We start from the raw sequence: 16276 nt of genomic DNA, 5'->3' as shown, positions 1-16276 counted from the left end.
CTTCTCTTTCTTCTACCTTCGTTCGTGCGCCGGAATAGGCTGTATGTGCCAAAATGGCGTTTGTGTGCCGGAAAACCATCACCGTGTCTTGTGTCTTCTCTTTCTTCTACCTTCGTTCGTGCGCCGGAATAGGCTGTATGTGCCAAAATGGCGTTTGTGTGCCGGAAAACCATCATCGTGTCTTGTGTCTTCTCTTTCTTCTACCTTCGTTCGTGCGCCGGAATAGGCTGTATGTGCCAAAATGGCGTTTGTGTGCCGGAAAACCATCACCGTGTCTTGTGTCTTCTCTTTCTTCTACCTTCGTTCGTGCGCCGGAATAGGCTGTATGTGCCAAAATGGCGTTTGTGTGCCGGAAAACCATCACCGTGTCTTGTGTCTTCTCTTTCTTCTACCTTCGTTCGTGCGCCGGAATAGGCTGTATGTGCCAAAATGGCGTTTGTGTGCCGGAAAACCATCACCGTGTCTTGTGTCTTCTCTTTCTTCTACCTTCGTTCGTGCGCCGGAATAGGCTGTATGTGCCAAAATGGCGTTTGTGTGCCGGAAAACCATCACCGTGTCTTGTGTCTTCTCTTTCTTCTACCTTCGTTCGTGCGTGAGAGAGAGAGAGCGAGAGGGAGCTGGGCACCGGCACAAAGAGCAAGCTATGGCTCGGCGCCAACATCGAGAAGGAGAAGTGGTTTCGGCCTGACGTCCACTCGTCAATGGCTGCTATTGCCGACAGCGCAGATCCGACAACAGCTTTGCTGGGAGAGTGGAGAGCAGAAGGGAGTTAGTGCGGTTTGAGAAGCTAGTAGAGGAGAGAGGAGGGGTTTGCCTGGCCTTGACTCGTCGGTGGCTTCCAGGTTGAAGTCTTCGGCGCCGCCGCTTTGGCTCGGCTTCGCTTGAGTGCCTTTTTTTTTTTTTTTTTTTGAGAAAGCTTCGCTTGAGTGCCTGTGCGGCCTATCAGATAACTAATATTATAGCCCAGTAAAACCAATTCCAGCCCAATCCGAGGATAAAACCCCAGATAGCCAGCTGGAGTTCGCTCAAAGAAAAGAAAAAAAACTAACCAGCTGGAGTTCCGAAACATAAGCCCAGAAGGTTTCCGACTCCTGCTCCTACACGGCAATGGCAGCAACATCAATAAATTCAGCCAATCCACGCGAGAAGGATATACGAGTTATAAACAAGAGCTTGACGACATGAACTCGTGGTTGCGGAGCTCGCGTCGTCTCCTGCCGGCAGCCGCCCGTCTTCTACGGCCTCCACATCACAACATCTCGCGGTTACATGCTATTGGAGGTCAGCTCTTCCGACGGCCGTCTACGGTTGTTCTCGTTCCTCGGGACTACTGCACCGCCCTGAGAAGGCATGTGCCTGGCCACTTGGCTCCCTGCGGGTACTCCCACACTCCGCACAAGGTCGCGGCAGCTCTAACTTCTCGTTGCGGCACAAAGATCACCGTCAACCGTGGATTCCACGTCCATGTCGATACTGTGCCCTACATCAACCGCAGACACGTGGTCCTTGGTTCTCGCCGTGAAGCAGGTGAGTGGGGCGAAGACTACTTCGCGGAGTTCAAAGCGGAGCATGCCTCCAAGATCGTCGACCCTCTAAACCGTGACTGCGTCCGCGTCCGCGAAATTGGCTTGAAGATCATTCACGCCATCCATAGTAGCAGCAACAGGATAGCACGAGGAGGACTGTCACATTCACAGATAATAAAGAGTATGGAATGGGTGGACGAGCTTAATTGGGAGATGATAGTCGTCGAAGATGAGGACATCCATAGAGGATCAAGCCACGGCGGTGGAAAGATTGTAGTCTCCACTGGGTTCCTCAAAGAGTTCAGCACGGATACAGAGATTGCCGTTATGCTCGGGCATGAGGTACATATACAAACATATTAAGCATTAATTTAGATTAGTGGGCTGGGTCGCTAATTTACAATGTTGACATTATTGTTAATTTGGTTCATACGTAGGTTGCACATGTTGTTGCAAGGCACACGGTAGAGTTGATCAGGATATTCATGGCGTTCAACCAGTTTCCGACCCACCTTCTCGCCGCGCCGTTCTTACGAAGGTACTTATATTAATTCAGTCATTGAAATCGTTCATGCATCAATGTTAATATAACTCATAAAATTTACCTAATATACATGTATTCATGCAATTATATTATGAAATCATGTTAACGATGTCTATGACCTACTCTGTATATATTGTAGGAATGAGAGAGAGGCGGATTACATTGGAATGTTGCTACTCGCTGCTGCTGGTTTCGATCCCCATGCTGCCCCTCTGTTCTATGAAAAGCTTGGCAAGATAGCTGGAGAGACGGCATTGCTACGTACGCTCACTTTCTTCTCATGCAAAGTCCACCCATCCTTTAAGGAAAGGTCATGGCTTTTATCGCAACCCAAGGTCATGGAGGAGGCGATGGAATTTTATAGGGAAGCAATCAGTGACGATGGCCAAGGTTATGACAAGGACGATTTAGGTAGTTCCCCTTGAAGAAAAACGTACCTAGATATATACGCTTTCGCCCATGACTCTCCTAGCTGCTTGGTGGTGGTGCATTGCGAACTACAAATGCACGCCCATGCTCTTGTAAGATTTGCGAACTTGATAAGATTCGAGAGATTTTTGTCACACCTGCTCCTACCTAGTAGTGGACTAAGAGGGAGAAGGGTGAGTAGAGGTTGTGTTGGGCTGAACCCACTGGGTTGTGTTGGGCTGAATCCCTCGGTGCGATCGATCTCTAGGGTTCAGTCGTCACAATTGATATCTATGTGCCAAAAATATTTCTCTGCTGACAAAAATTCACGCCGTCCCACCCATTATTCTCTTTGCCAGATCGGTAGCATCCACGGCATCAGGTGCGATTTCGCTTGACTGAGATCGCCCAAAATCATGTGCATGTTCAATCTTCACGGAGCGGGCGTAATGGTTCCATCCAAGCCATCGGCGCATACGCAACAGGTCATCACCGCCATGGAGGAGTAGGCTGGCAACCTCACCGTCCTGATGGACAAGCTGCTCACACCGTTTGACGGAGAGAAGGTGGTGACAGACAGGCGCATGGAGGAGCAAGCCGCCTTCAACATGCAGGTTTCCCATGAGCTGCAGAGCCTGCCAAAGTAGATTTGCCTCAGCCAAGCAGATGTGGACAATGTTCGCAAGGTGAACTCGCTGTTGGCCTCCTCAGCTCCTTCCACAGGCTCGTAGATCGACGATCTCGCCGCGTCGGTGCTCCAAACTCTGGCGGCACATGAGGGACATCGTCATATGCAGATGGCGCTGGCAAGTCTCCACCCGATGCGATCGCTGCCCCACCATCGAGCATGCTGCCGTTTCTACAGGCCATTACTATTGGAGAACGCAGTATTTCAAAAAAATTCCTACGATCACGCAAGATCTATCTAGGAGATGCATAGCAATGAGAGGGGAGCGCGTGTCCACGTACCCTCGTAGACCGAAAGAGGAAGCGTTTAATAACGCGGTTGATGTAGTCGAACGTCTTCACAATCGAACCGATTCAAGCACCGAACGTACGGCACCTCCGTGTTCAGCACACGTTCAGCTCGATGACTTCTCTCGAGCTCTTGATACAGTTGAGGACGAGAGAGAGAGTTTTGTCAGCACGACGGCGTGTTGATGGTGATGATGAAGTTACCGACGCAGGGATTCACCTAAGCACTACAACGATATGACCGATGTGTGTAACTGCGGAGGGCGGCACCGCATACGGCTAAGAGAAGACTTGGTGTGTCTTTGGGGTGCCCCCTCCCACGTATATAGAGGAGGGGGGAAGAGGAGGCCGGCCCTAGAGGGGGCGCGCCAAGGGGCGGAGTCCTACTTGGACTCCCGGTCCAAGTAGGATTCGCCCCCCCCCCCCTTTCCTATTCCAACTAGGAGAAGAAGGGAAGGAGGAAGAGTGGAGAAGGAAGGAGAGGGGGGCGCCGCCCCCTCCTAGTCCAATTCGGACTACCTTGGGGGGGCGCACGGCCACCCTTGACGCCCTTCTCTCCTTTCCACTAAAGCCCATTAAGACCCATTACTTCCTCGGGGTGTTCCGGTAACCTCCCGGTACTCCGGAAAATACCCGAAACACTTCGGAACCATTTCGGTGTTCGAATATAACCTTCCAATGTATCAATCTTTATCTCTCGACCATTTCGAGACTCCTTGTCATGTCCATGATCTCATCCGGGACTCCGAACAATATTCGGTCATCAAATCACATAACTAATATACAAATCGTCATCGAACGTTAAGCGTGCGGACCCTACGGGTTCGAGAACTATGTAGATATGACCGAGACACATCTCCGGTCAATAACCAATAGCGGATCCTGGATGCTCATATTGGATCCTACATATTCTACGAAAATCTTTATCGGTCAAAACCGCATAACAACATACGTTGTTCCTTTTGTCATCGGTATGTTACTTGCCCGAGATTCGATCGTCGGTATCATCATACCTAGTTCAATCTCGTTACCGGCAAGTCTCTTTACTCGTTCTGTAATGCATCATCCCCTAGCTAACTCAATAGTCACATTGCTTGCAAGGCTTATAGTGATGTGCATTACCGAGAGGGCCCAGAGATACCTCTCCGATACACGGAGTGACAAATCCTAATCTCGATCTATGCCAACTCAACAAACACCATCGGAGACACCTGTAGAGCGTCTTTATAATCACCAAGTTACGTTGTGACGTTTGATAGCACACAAGGTGTTCCTCCGGTATTCGGGAGTTGCATAATCTCATAGTCAGAGGAACATGTATAAGTCATGAAGAAAGCAATAACAATAAAACTAAATGATCATTATGCTAAGCTAACTGATGGGTCTTGTCCATCACATCATTCTCTAATGATGTGATCCCGTTCATCAAATGACAACACATGTCTATTGTCAGGAAACTTAACCATCTTTGATTAACGAGCTAGTCAAGTAGAGGCATACTATAGGGACACTGTGTTTTGCCTATGTATTCACACATGTACTAAGTTTTCGGTTAATACAATTTTAGCATGAATAATAAACATTTATCATGATATAAGGAAATATAAATAACAACTTTATTATTGCCTCTAGGGCATATTTCCTTCAATTACTGGCCAGCAGTTCTAGCGTCGCCATCAACGCAGCGGCCCGCTAACCATCGCCACCAGGTGACGACTCCTACATCCGGCCACCCAAGCACCAGTTCCCTTGATTGAACGGCGAGTCACCACGCATATGACTCTATCGCTAACTGGCTTACTTCGAACTCTTCAGCATTTCGCTGCAGAGTTGGGTGGCGACCGCCTCACGGTATGTGGACAGTCACGCCACGCTGTCGTTGCGCGTGTTTCGACAAACACATCCAGTGCTCACTTGGGACATGTTCCGGTGTGTTGTGGAAGAAGAATTTGGCCAGGAGGAGTCTGAATCCTTGACGCACAAGCTTTTGCAACTCTGTCAGACATGGGACGTGGATTTTTAGACTTGGGCTTATGGACACCTCCTATCCTTACCCTCCAATATAGCTTTGAGATCCATGCTAGACAACTAACTTACTACATGAAATTTTCTCTTTTTTGTTTCTTCTGAATAAAACAACATATGAACTTCAAACTTTGCAAGATTGCAAAGCATTCTTACTACAATGTGAGAAAAAAACTTACAGATTTTTTTGACCAACACAAATATACAAAATGAGATTTTCTTTATTCAAAAATGTTATTTTTAGTATTTATGATGCACGAATAAATCTGAAAGTTTTTTCCCACATTCTAGTTAGAATGTTTTGTTGTGCTGCAAAGTTTGAAGCTCATATGTTGTTATATTTGAAAGAAACAAAAAAAAGACAAAAATCCTTGCATGAATCATGATGCATAGATGGATGGCTACATAAGGAGGTGCAGCTAAGCCTAAGCTCCACAACATATTTTCCTGACGACAAGGCAGTGTGGTTTGAGTACACAATTCAAAGTGTACATGTGCTATTTTGCTGGCACTGGACGCCACACTAAGCCCAAAATGATTTGTCACAAGGGCGGATTGCATGTCGCGGTCCGCATCCAAGCACCATCCAGCATGACACACGCCACTGTCTTCGCACGTATTCAGGAGGAAGAGATGCACCAACAAAGCCCTCGTGCTCGACATACAGAGACTTGCAGGCCACCACCCTTGCTACTGCCAACACCAACGACAGGCCGGCCTCCTCAAGCAACAACTGTCGTGCCGTCTGCCGCCTCTGTTCTGCGTCCCGGCTCGAGTCCGCACACTGGCACAAATGATTTTCGTCGTGAGCGCTAGCTGCGGGACTACCGGCGACAACATGGTCTCTGTTTTCGCTGTCGGAATATGTATTCGCGCGAGCATCAGTACAAACGCTCCGCGCAACTCCTAACAATCAAAGTGGGTGACCATGGAGAAGTGCCGTCCAATGAGCCTAACAACTCAATGAACCAGTGATGGCCACTGATCCCTCCTGGATCTGTTATCTCACACGTGGTGGAGGGAACTCAAGCTGCAGAAGGTACTCGCTTGGGCGTGATATGGGCACGCAAACAATGTTGTTGTTAGTCGATTGAGACAGGACGCACAGCTTTGTCAATTCCTCCTTTGCATCACGGACCGAAGCCAATTTCACAAGCATTCTAGCCATTGCAGTTGGTTCTCAAGCATTAGATACAGGTAGCTACTTACCAGGCGGCATGGGGGCATGGCTACTAGAGGTGGCGGACACCGATTGGAAGGTAGCGGCGGCGGCGGACGGGAGGGGGAAAATGTGGCAGGTAGGGTTTTGGTATCGGCTGTCAGTTTAAATAGCCGTTCTAGGGCACTACGCGGCCCATCGGACCGGAGCAACGCCATGCAATCGGTCCGACGAAGGAGACGAGCGTCGGACCGCCGGGTTTCAGAGTATTTTCCTGTAGGATCCTATTGTCAGTCCGACATGGCGGATGCACCCAATTGCATCGGGGCCTCCCCATATCTTGCCTAGATTTGGGCTGGATATGAGGTGTGCTGGTCAGCTCGGGTGTTTGAGGTCCGTTTGAGATGCATGTCTGGGTCGGTTTTTTTACCGGTCATCGAGCGGGTCGTCCTTCCGGGCGTTGGGGGAGGGGGGGGGGGGGGGGGGGGGGGGAGGGTTTAGGGTGCCCGGCTGTAAATGCTCTAACAATACTGCAGCAGCTGGCTAATCTTGCTTCTTTTATTTAGATATTACACCTAGATGATTGGTATGATGGGCCAATCTCCACTATCTGGGCCTTAGCCATTGCGGAGCGGGGTGGACGTAACTGGTAGGCTGCACTGTGCTACTTCATCTCTTCATCTCTCTCTTCTTCACCTCACTTCACTGTCTCAGGTCGGAAGCGTTCGCAAGGAGATCAAAAGTTAAAAATTTAGCTAGGGAAGCTTCGGTCACACCCAAAATCGCATGGCCCCAACTGATGCCGAACTCAAGATGTATGAAAAGCTTGTCGAATTATATCACCGAGAAGAGATCATGTGGTGACATAGGTCAAGGATAGAATGGCTAACATCGGGTGACAAGAATACATTTTTTTTCTTTTGAGAGCAAGCATAAAAAGGGAAGAAAAATATGATCAAAGCTTTATAGAATTCCCTAGGAGTCCTCTCCTGATGATTGGGAGGAGTTCAAAGCTATGGTTCAATATTTCTATAAAACATTATACACAACCAAAAATGTGAGTAAGATGGAAGCTGTTGGGGATATAACCCCGCGATATAACCCGCCGTATAAAGGCCAGATCATGTTACTTCAACTCTTCAAGCCAGACTACAGATTCCGTTATGAAGTGAAACCTGGACATATATATCTGTCTGTGATGATCCATCTTAATGCCTGCTATGCTAAAGTTGTTCGATATTTTTAGTTTATTGTGATGATTTCCACTTTAGTTTTTCAACATTTTGCTAAATTTTTAACAGGATGTAGTTTATTTGGTAAACCCGTGGTCTGTAGTATGGGCATTTTGCTCCATCAGGAAGCATTTTTCCTCTGAAGTGCTACATTGGTTCTCAGATGATTAGTATATTTCAGATTTTGGAAGAGAAATGTTGAATGTAGCGTTACCTTCTAATTTGACAAAGGTGATTAGTATTCCTAAAGATTTGTGCTCAGCACTTCCTACAGAACATATGTCCCTTTCGTATATCATCTTGGAAAATCCACGATACTATGTGTACCATAGAGCTGCTGTTGTTTATATTTACGTTTGTGTTGGATCAGCTGAATGCGTCAGCATGGAACAGACGTCTAATGAGGCACATGATGTGCCTGTTCTTTCTGTTCCAAACCTGGAGCTAGATTATGTGCCTGTTATAGTTATTTTGTACTTATGCAAGGGGTTTCTGCAAATTTCGTATGATGGGGGTGTCCAGACTCGATCCTGTACCTACATGTTTCATCCAACGATTGTGATGTGGTTGGTGCAGCCGGAGTACTGCATGCTCGGGAGTATAGAATATGCTCTCAGGTAGCAGGAGGTGGATGGAGCCACATGTACTGCTCAGCCAACATCAAACGAACACGCTGCCAGCCTGCCCATCAGATGCCATCCTCAGACAACATCAATTATTCAAACCTACTGCCAGCCTGCCCTGGTCAATCACATTCATTCATTTCCATCGCATTAATCACACATTGAGCTGTGCAGGTAAGGGTGAGTGGTAGAGGACAGATGATTGACAACTACACTCTATTTTTTAAAGAAAAATTGCAAGCATGCCACTGTGGAAAGGGTGCTTATAGGCGCAGCGCACCGGCCGAAAGTTTCGGCCGCTATAGCCTAAACCGTTGGATGTGAGCCGCGCAGCAGTTGGATCCAGGTAAAAAAAAAACAGATCGCCCCTAGCTTCTTCCTCGGGCAGTTCAGGCTGGATCCACATGTCCCGATTGGGGACCGCGGCGCCGCGCCTCTTGTCCCCTCCGGTTGCCGTCCTCGTCGCCACCCACGCTGGTCTTCCTCGTCGCCCGCTGGACCCCGCCCTCGCCGGCCGTTCTCGTCGACGGTCCCTATGCAACAACTCCACCTGCGTTGCAGCTCTTGACGGCAACGGTTGCAGCTCGGCCGCCGCCCCTCGCCATTGATGCTCGCTGCAGGAAATTATGTCGACGGCGGCCGCCAGTAAATCAACGCCATTTTGAATGGATGTTGCAAAAAAACTTCACCGGTAGTAGCAAAAAAAAACTACAGGTGCAGTAAAAATCAAATATCGTCGCCGTCTGCGCGAGGTCGCAACTCCGCCTTACATGGATGTAGCAAAAACTTCAGCGGTAGTAGCAAAATTCTACTACGGTTGCAGCAAAATCGTCGTTATCATCGTCGCTAGGTCGCAGCTCCGCCTGATGGATGTAGCAAAAAACTTCGCCAGTAGTAACAAAATCCAACTTCGGTTGCAGCTTTCCCTTGCTGTGCAGTTCCATTGAAGCTTTTCTGTCTATAGTTGAAGCTTTTTTCAACAGCTGTTGAAGTTGTTCTAAGTGACGGTTGCAACACTAGTATACACAGGTGCATCCAGCCATGGCGGTCGGCGAGGGAGCGCCTGGCCGCTGGAGATGGAGGTCGTGGTCGCCCAGTCGCAGCCCGGGGGAGTGAGGGGGAGGGGATGCGCCCGCGTGAAGGCTGGAGGTAGGGGATGGATCTGACCATGGCGGCAGGCAGCCATGGCGGCCGGCGAGGGGAGCCTGGCCGCCTGTGATGGAGGTTGTGGTAGCCCAGTTGCAGCCCGGGAGGAGCAGGATGGAGGAGATCCGCGTCCGTGAAGGCTGGAGGTAGGGGATGGAGCGCATAGGGAAGGAGGCGGGTCGCACGGGGCCACTGTGTACTGCGCGTTGGCCAGCGTGGCGTGCGAGCCGGCCGAAGCTTCGGCCGGTGCGTCGTTGCCAAACGATTCCCTTGTGGAGATGTCTTTCGACAAGACTTGCATGACAAACTTGACTAGAGGATCCTAGGTGCATTAGAGCATCTATAACTCAAGATGGCAACGGGGACGAAAGCCACCGGGTTTTCTTTGCCCAAACCCGTCCCCGCGAGAAAATCACAGAACTGTCTCTGTCCCCATGCAGAGGCCAGTTTTTTGCCCCTCCCCATGATTTTCTGAACCCACGGGGAATCCGTCCCCGCGAGCAGTCAGTGAAAATAACAATTTTTTTAAACAAAAATAGGAGCATATTACAACAATGGCAGCAACAAAAATCGATATATTTAAGCAGCAAAACATGAGATAAATAGTAACCACAAAAAATAGCATTTCAGCAGCAAATATAGTATATTTCAGCAACAAAACTTGAGCATATTTCAATAGAATACAATAGTATATTTCAGCAACAAAAAGGATTAAATTTTAGCATAATACAATAGCATATTTTAAGAACAAAGGGTCGGCCGTATAGTCGACAGTCGAGGCTGGATCAGTGGATGGGTAGAAATTGGTGGATCAGTGGACATGCTACGTATTTGGATGAGTATGGCGGGCTTTGGATTCAGGTACTACTGGAACAGGTTTGAACCCGTGAAACATGTGGTGTTTTATAATGTACATCTTTCTAGCCCTGTGAAACATGTGGTGTTTTATAATGTACATTCGCAAAAAAATCTGGTACAAAATATGAGCACAAATTCAGATGAAAGATTCACGGTTGGTTCGCGCTTGCTGCCTCCGAGGAAAGTTCATGGTGACATGAGAAATATTTTCTGCTCAATCCTGGTCCAATATTTGATTCATGAGGCACAAACCAGTAGTGATTACCAAAAATAGTTGCTACTATGTAAAGGTACACTTGACTATTCATGTACGTGTGTGATAAGCACCGGATAGCACTTAGTAAAGATGAATATCCAATTATGCAATAAAGTGAGAGTATCCATCTTCGTCGTAAACATACGCGCAAGGAGAACATTGTAAGCACTGAAGGAATATATATGTTATAATGACACAAACATAGAAGAGTATATGGACCACACTCTTGCATACCTCTTTTTCTTCAGCTACAACGGATACCTCCTCAGATCCGTAATTGTTGTTGGACTGAGTGAGGAAACAGTTAGGATACAGAAATTATCTCGAGGAATTAATGGAGCGACATGTAGAATCACATAATAATAAACTTGGTCAGTGTCATCTACACTCGGTCGTTCAGTCTCCCCCTCATTAGATTTTCTAAAACAGAGCATCCTCTCTGAATTCTATTAACAGAAACCAATTGTCATCAACAGCGTGAAGAAAACTAAAAATAGAAGAAGAAACAGAAATAGAAACATTCAGGTAACCTCATAGGGCACCCAAAACCCACAGAAATCTGGGATCTGCGGTTTGCACTTTCCGCAGCTGCGCAACAGAAGCAAAATATTTCATCGCTAGATGAGAGTGAACATAATCGCAAAAGCAGTCACCAACAAGCAGGAACAGTCCACAAAATGGCAAGAGTGGCTTCAAAAGTTCGATTCCTCTCTTCACTTTAATTGCTTTTAAGCTGTCAGTCAAACGACTCCAGGTCGCCATCTTTGAGATGCACGAAAGACTTGATTTATTATTTGCTTGAAGAGCTTTACTCCCCAAATCAGTGCTAATCTGCAAAATTGATCATGAGTTCAAGCAAATAACAAACCACATAAATCAGAACAAAAGTATCAGACAGCGCTTTTATTCTCAAAACAGGCCTCCTTCATAAATCTCCAAATCATCCATAGTACAGCAGCCAACCCCACTGCAATACAAAAAATTGTCCTGATATTTTCAATCTAAGCCATCAGAACCTAAAGAAGTCATGATCAGTACCAGGTACAGTTTTTGAGATTAAAAGTGAATTGCAAAACGGTTCAGGTCAACTCAGTGGCCCATCTCCGCCATGTAACTGACATGCTTTATTGTTGTTCCACAGTTGCATCCCCAAAGGGTCCTTGTAAATCGCACTGATTCCCATATGATTTTAGTTTTAATGTAGCTGATTTGAACATTAACAAAACAGTCACTGAAATAAGACTGACATATTGAACTGAAATATAGTTTGTGGACAATATGCTAGGGACGGATTCGATAAGAGAAGAACAATTATATAATATGACTCGCACCATTCACACTTAACACTTAGTAACAGAAAGGAAACCAGGAATATTTTCCGACAATGTGATCATCAGGGATTCAACATCAAACACTGCTAACCCTACAATTTGCGCTCAGTATGATCAAGACGAACGACATGACAACCACAATTGAACATGACGGCTTGTAGGATTCACACATAAACTGCATAGCGATAGGGAACCTTCAGGATGAACTGAATGAGAAGTTGAGAACAACCAGAATTGATCACATTTCAGTTGCAACCTTCAAGCTTAAGCTGCTCAACAGAAACGAAACAACCTGATATTAGTAGCTCAGAAGATGCCAACAGCAGCAGACTAACGGTGATGGAATTGTCCATTTTGCAATGCCTCACTATTGAGAGCCACATCAGAGACCAGTGAGTCCTTGCTAGCGACAACAATGTGCCACGATCTGAAAAATTACCAAGCACAAAACTCATAACCAACTATCCATCTCAGAATTAATAATTTGATATGCTATTGTAGTTATAACTAGTTCCAAAGGTTATAAGACTGCATTTGACAAGTGGGCTTCAACGATGCCAGAAGGTAATTTCATGCTTCTTAACGAAAAAATTGAAGCAAGGAAAGCTTATGAAACAATACCAATAAGGTTGACTAAATATTGAGCATCTCTATGTTAACACATCAGGAAGGAGACGTCTTGTTTTCAGGCAGAGAACACACGAATCTATACTTAATTGATGGTAGTAGCTCTGAAAGAAACCAGTAGCAGGATTTCATCAGTTAGTCCTACATAGCGATGACAATGTCCAATGATCTAATAAAATATATCATGCACAAAAACTCATAACCAACTCCAAGTGAGCATTCCACTTTCGTGAGCTAGGTGCCAGTACTAATTCCAATGGTTACAAGACTGGATTTGAGATGTAACCTTTGAGCTATGCCACGAAACAACAATTCTTTTGTTGTAAGAAAAATCTGAAGCAAGGTAACAGGGTTGTACGAGATCAACATGTTATGTGTGCATATTTAGCAATGTTTCCAGTATCATACCTGGAGTGTAGAAGCTCATGTAGGGTAGGACGCTAAAGGAGACTTCAGACTCATCAACCTTCTTAACCTGCCCAGAATTGAGCTTGATCATGAATAAGCCACCACTTGAGCTAACGAAGATGACACCCACACCCTCCGCAAAGCCAACAACACATCGTTTGTCCTCGGGATTGGCAACAGGTATTGTTTTCTCCAGCTGGATGACCCTGTATTGTACCCATTCCGCTGCTTCAGCTGTATCCATCTTCCTTGACCATGTACAAAGGCTCGATCCCTTAATGCACACAAAGCCCAATGAACTGTCCTGGCCAGGCTCCAACCAACCAAACAAAATTTCTCCAGGCTAGCCAGGCCAGGCAAGATTCGCCAACATTTTCACGTCCACACCAGGCACCAAGCTTTCTCAGGCATGAGGCCCAGGGTAGCAACCAAACTAACCCATAGTCTGTAAATAATATGATTGGGACAGATTCAGTAGGACAAGCATAATCGAACAATCTGACTTTTGCCATTCATACTTAAAACTGTTTAACAGAAAGAAAACCAATAAAAAACCAGGAATAATTTTCCGATGATCTGATTAACAGGAATTCAACAAAAACACAGTCAGTCATAACTGAAGTTTGCGCTCAGTGTGATCAAGGACGAATTCGACATGACAACCACAACTGAACATCATGACTTGCACACTACACTTAAACTACATAACAGAACACACTTAATCAACTGCAACACAATTTTCTAGCCACATTATCAGGATAATTGAACGAAAACAATCGCATTAGATCACAATTGACTTGCACCCCTCATGCTTAAACTGCTCTACCTAAAGAAAATAACCTGATATTAGTAGCTTGGAAGCCAACAACAGCAGACTAAAGATGATAGATTCATCCATTCTGGAATGCAGCACTATTGAGCGGCACACCAGAGGTCACTGAGTCCTCGCTAGAGACAACAATCTGCCACGATCTGAAAGAAACAAACACCAAGCACAAAAATCAAATCCAACTGTCCAGTCTCAGAATTTATAACTAGATGTGTTGTTCTACTTACAACTAGTTCCAAAAGTTACAAGACTGCATTTGACATGTGAGCTTCAGCTATGCCAGAAAGTAACTTAATGCATCTTAACAAAAAAAAAACAAGGTTGACTAAATATTGAGGAATCTCCATTTTAACCCATCAGGAAGGAGTCATTTTATTTCAGAGTAACGATGCAATTGCCCTGCTTCCCATGGACTGCTCATTTTAATTAATGGTAGTAGCTCTGAAAGAAACCAGCAGCAAGATTTCATCAGTTAGTCCTTACTAGCGATTACAATGTGCCATGATCTACACTATATCATGCAACAAAACTCATAACCAACTGTAAGTCAGTGTTCCACTTTGGTGAGCTAGGTGCTAGTACTAATTCCAATGGTTACGATACAGGGTTTGAGATGTGACCTTCAGCTATGCCACAAAAAAACAATACTTTTGTTGTAAGAAAAATCTGAAGCAAGGTAACAGGATAGTACGAGATCAACATGTTATGTCTGCATATTTAGCAATGTTTCCAGTACCATACCTGGAGTGTAGAAGCTCATGTAGGGTAGGACGCTAAAAGAGACTTCAGACTCGTCAACCTTCTTAACCTGCCCAGAATTGAGCTTGATGGTGAATAAGCCAACACCTGAGCTAACAAAGATGACACCAGCACCCTCCGCAAAGCCAACCACAAATCTTTTGTCATCGGGATTGGCAACAGGTATAGTTTTCTCGAGCTCGATGACCCTGTACTGTACCCATTCCGCAGCTTCAGCTGTATCCACCTTCCTTGACCACGTACAAAGGCTCGATCCCTTAATGCAGGCAAAGCCCAATGAACTGTCATCCATCGCCATGAGGGAAATGTAGCACACGTCTCGCGCCGCCGGTGGTGGGTCAATCATGTTTAAGCGATCCTTGCCCAGGTCATACTCGACGATAGCATTGCCTAGCCGAACGGTGAAGTAGACTGCGTCTCCAACAAGGGTGCCTCGCCTAGGCTGGACATAGGGTATGTACTTGGGGTCGTAGCGGTGTGTATCTGCGAGCCCCTCCTGCATATGCCGGGCATAGGCTTCACAACTATTGTGAAGACACACTGGCTCGTTCCACTCACTGGTCTCCGATGAGTAGACGCTCGCAATTATTTTGTAGTTGTACCCGTGAGTGGCCACGAAGAGCAGGCAGAAGGGACCGCCATGGCAGTGGAGATGGTCGCAGCCATCGACAGCGCAGAGCACCGCCACGGACTGGATGAGCCAATCGATGCCCGCTGTGGGCACGACGTGGCAGTCTCCCATGATGGGGTCCCACACCTGGTAATACAAGCCATCGTCCACCCATAAACAAACAATAATGGATCATATGTGGCCCAAAATTATTCCGTTTCATGTGCATCATGATAGAAGATTAAGTGACGACATGCATTGAAAATTATGTTACCTTCTACATCCCTCAAAACCATAATAGTTGCAACAGAGCCGTCACCATGTATGAAAGAGACATTTGTGTTTAGCTTGGCAAAGCCTTGATTTAGAAGAAGAGAAGCTTGGTTGAGCATGAACTACAGTTTTCTCTATCAGGAGGCAGTCCCCATTTTCAACTACACGTTTACATTTGACCGGATCATAACTTGGATTCACAATGGTATTTAGTATAGAAGAAACATAACTGCACAGGAACCTCTCTGACACGTCCAAAGAAGGAGTTAGTTTGGAATGTACCACTTCATTTCGGACGTACCATATCGGCGAAAGCATCATGAATAGTTTGAGACGTTGGTTTTCATATATGTCACATGCAATATGGAAGATCCATTCCATGCCACGCCAGTGTTCCTTATCTGCGAGATCTCCAGAATCGACCAGATCTCTTACATTGTCCTCCATAAAGAAGAAGCTAATGGGCATATATACAAGGCATGAAAAGTATCTTCCGGCTCGCCATCACATGACAGGCACATACTAGTTTGTTCCAAGTGTCTGGAGTATATCGACGACCATGCTGGGAGCGAACTTCTTGACAGACTCCATATAAGTACTCTTACCTTGGGCGGTGTACATCCTCCCCGAATAAATCTACTATATCAAAATAGGAGCCCCTACTAGCTAATTTTCCCGAGTTGTGGT

General features: G+C 46.2%; 2 protein-coding genes across 2 annotated transcripts; one reads left to right on the top strand and one right to left on the bottom strand.

Moving 5' to 3' along the window:
- Positions 1-1181: 1181 nt before the first annotated feature.
- On the top strand, positions 1182-2597 carry LOC123129261 (mitochondrial metalloendopeptidase OMA1). Its single transcript, XM_044549497.1, has 3 exons — positions 1182-1868; positions 1964-2064; positions 2210-2597. The coding sequence occupies exons 1-3, from the start codon at positions 1182-1184 to the stop codon at positions 2493-2495; spliced, it is 1074 nt and encodes a 357-aa protein (XP_044405432.1). The 3' UTR covers positions 2496-2597.
- A 9731-nt stretch (positions 2598-12328) lies between these two features.
- On the bottom strand, positions 12329-15448 carry LOC123129260 (uncharacterized). Its single transcript, XM_044549496.1, has 2 exons — positions 14689-15448; positions 12329-12510 (listed from the first exon to the last, which is right to left on the bottom strand). Exons 1-2 carry the CDS (start codon positions 15446-15448, stop codon positions 12329-12331), a joined length of 942 nt encoding a protein of 313 aa, XP_044405431.1.
- Between the last annotated feature and the right edge of the window lie 828 nt (positions 15449-16276).

This window comes from Triticum aestivum, chromosome 6A, assembly GCF_018294505.1.
Source record: "Triticum aestivum cultivar Chinese Spring chromosome 6A, IWGSC CS RefSeq v2.1, whole genome shotgun sequence".
Classification (NCBI taxonomy): Eukaryota; Viridiplantae; Streptophyta; class Magnoliopsida; order Poales; family Poaceae; genus Triticum; species Triticum aestivum.
This window is presented reverse-complemented; position numbering and strand designations above follow the sequence as displayed.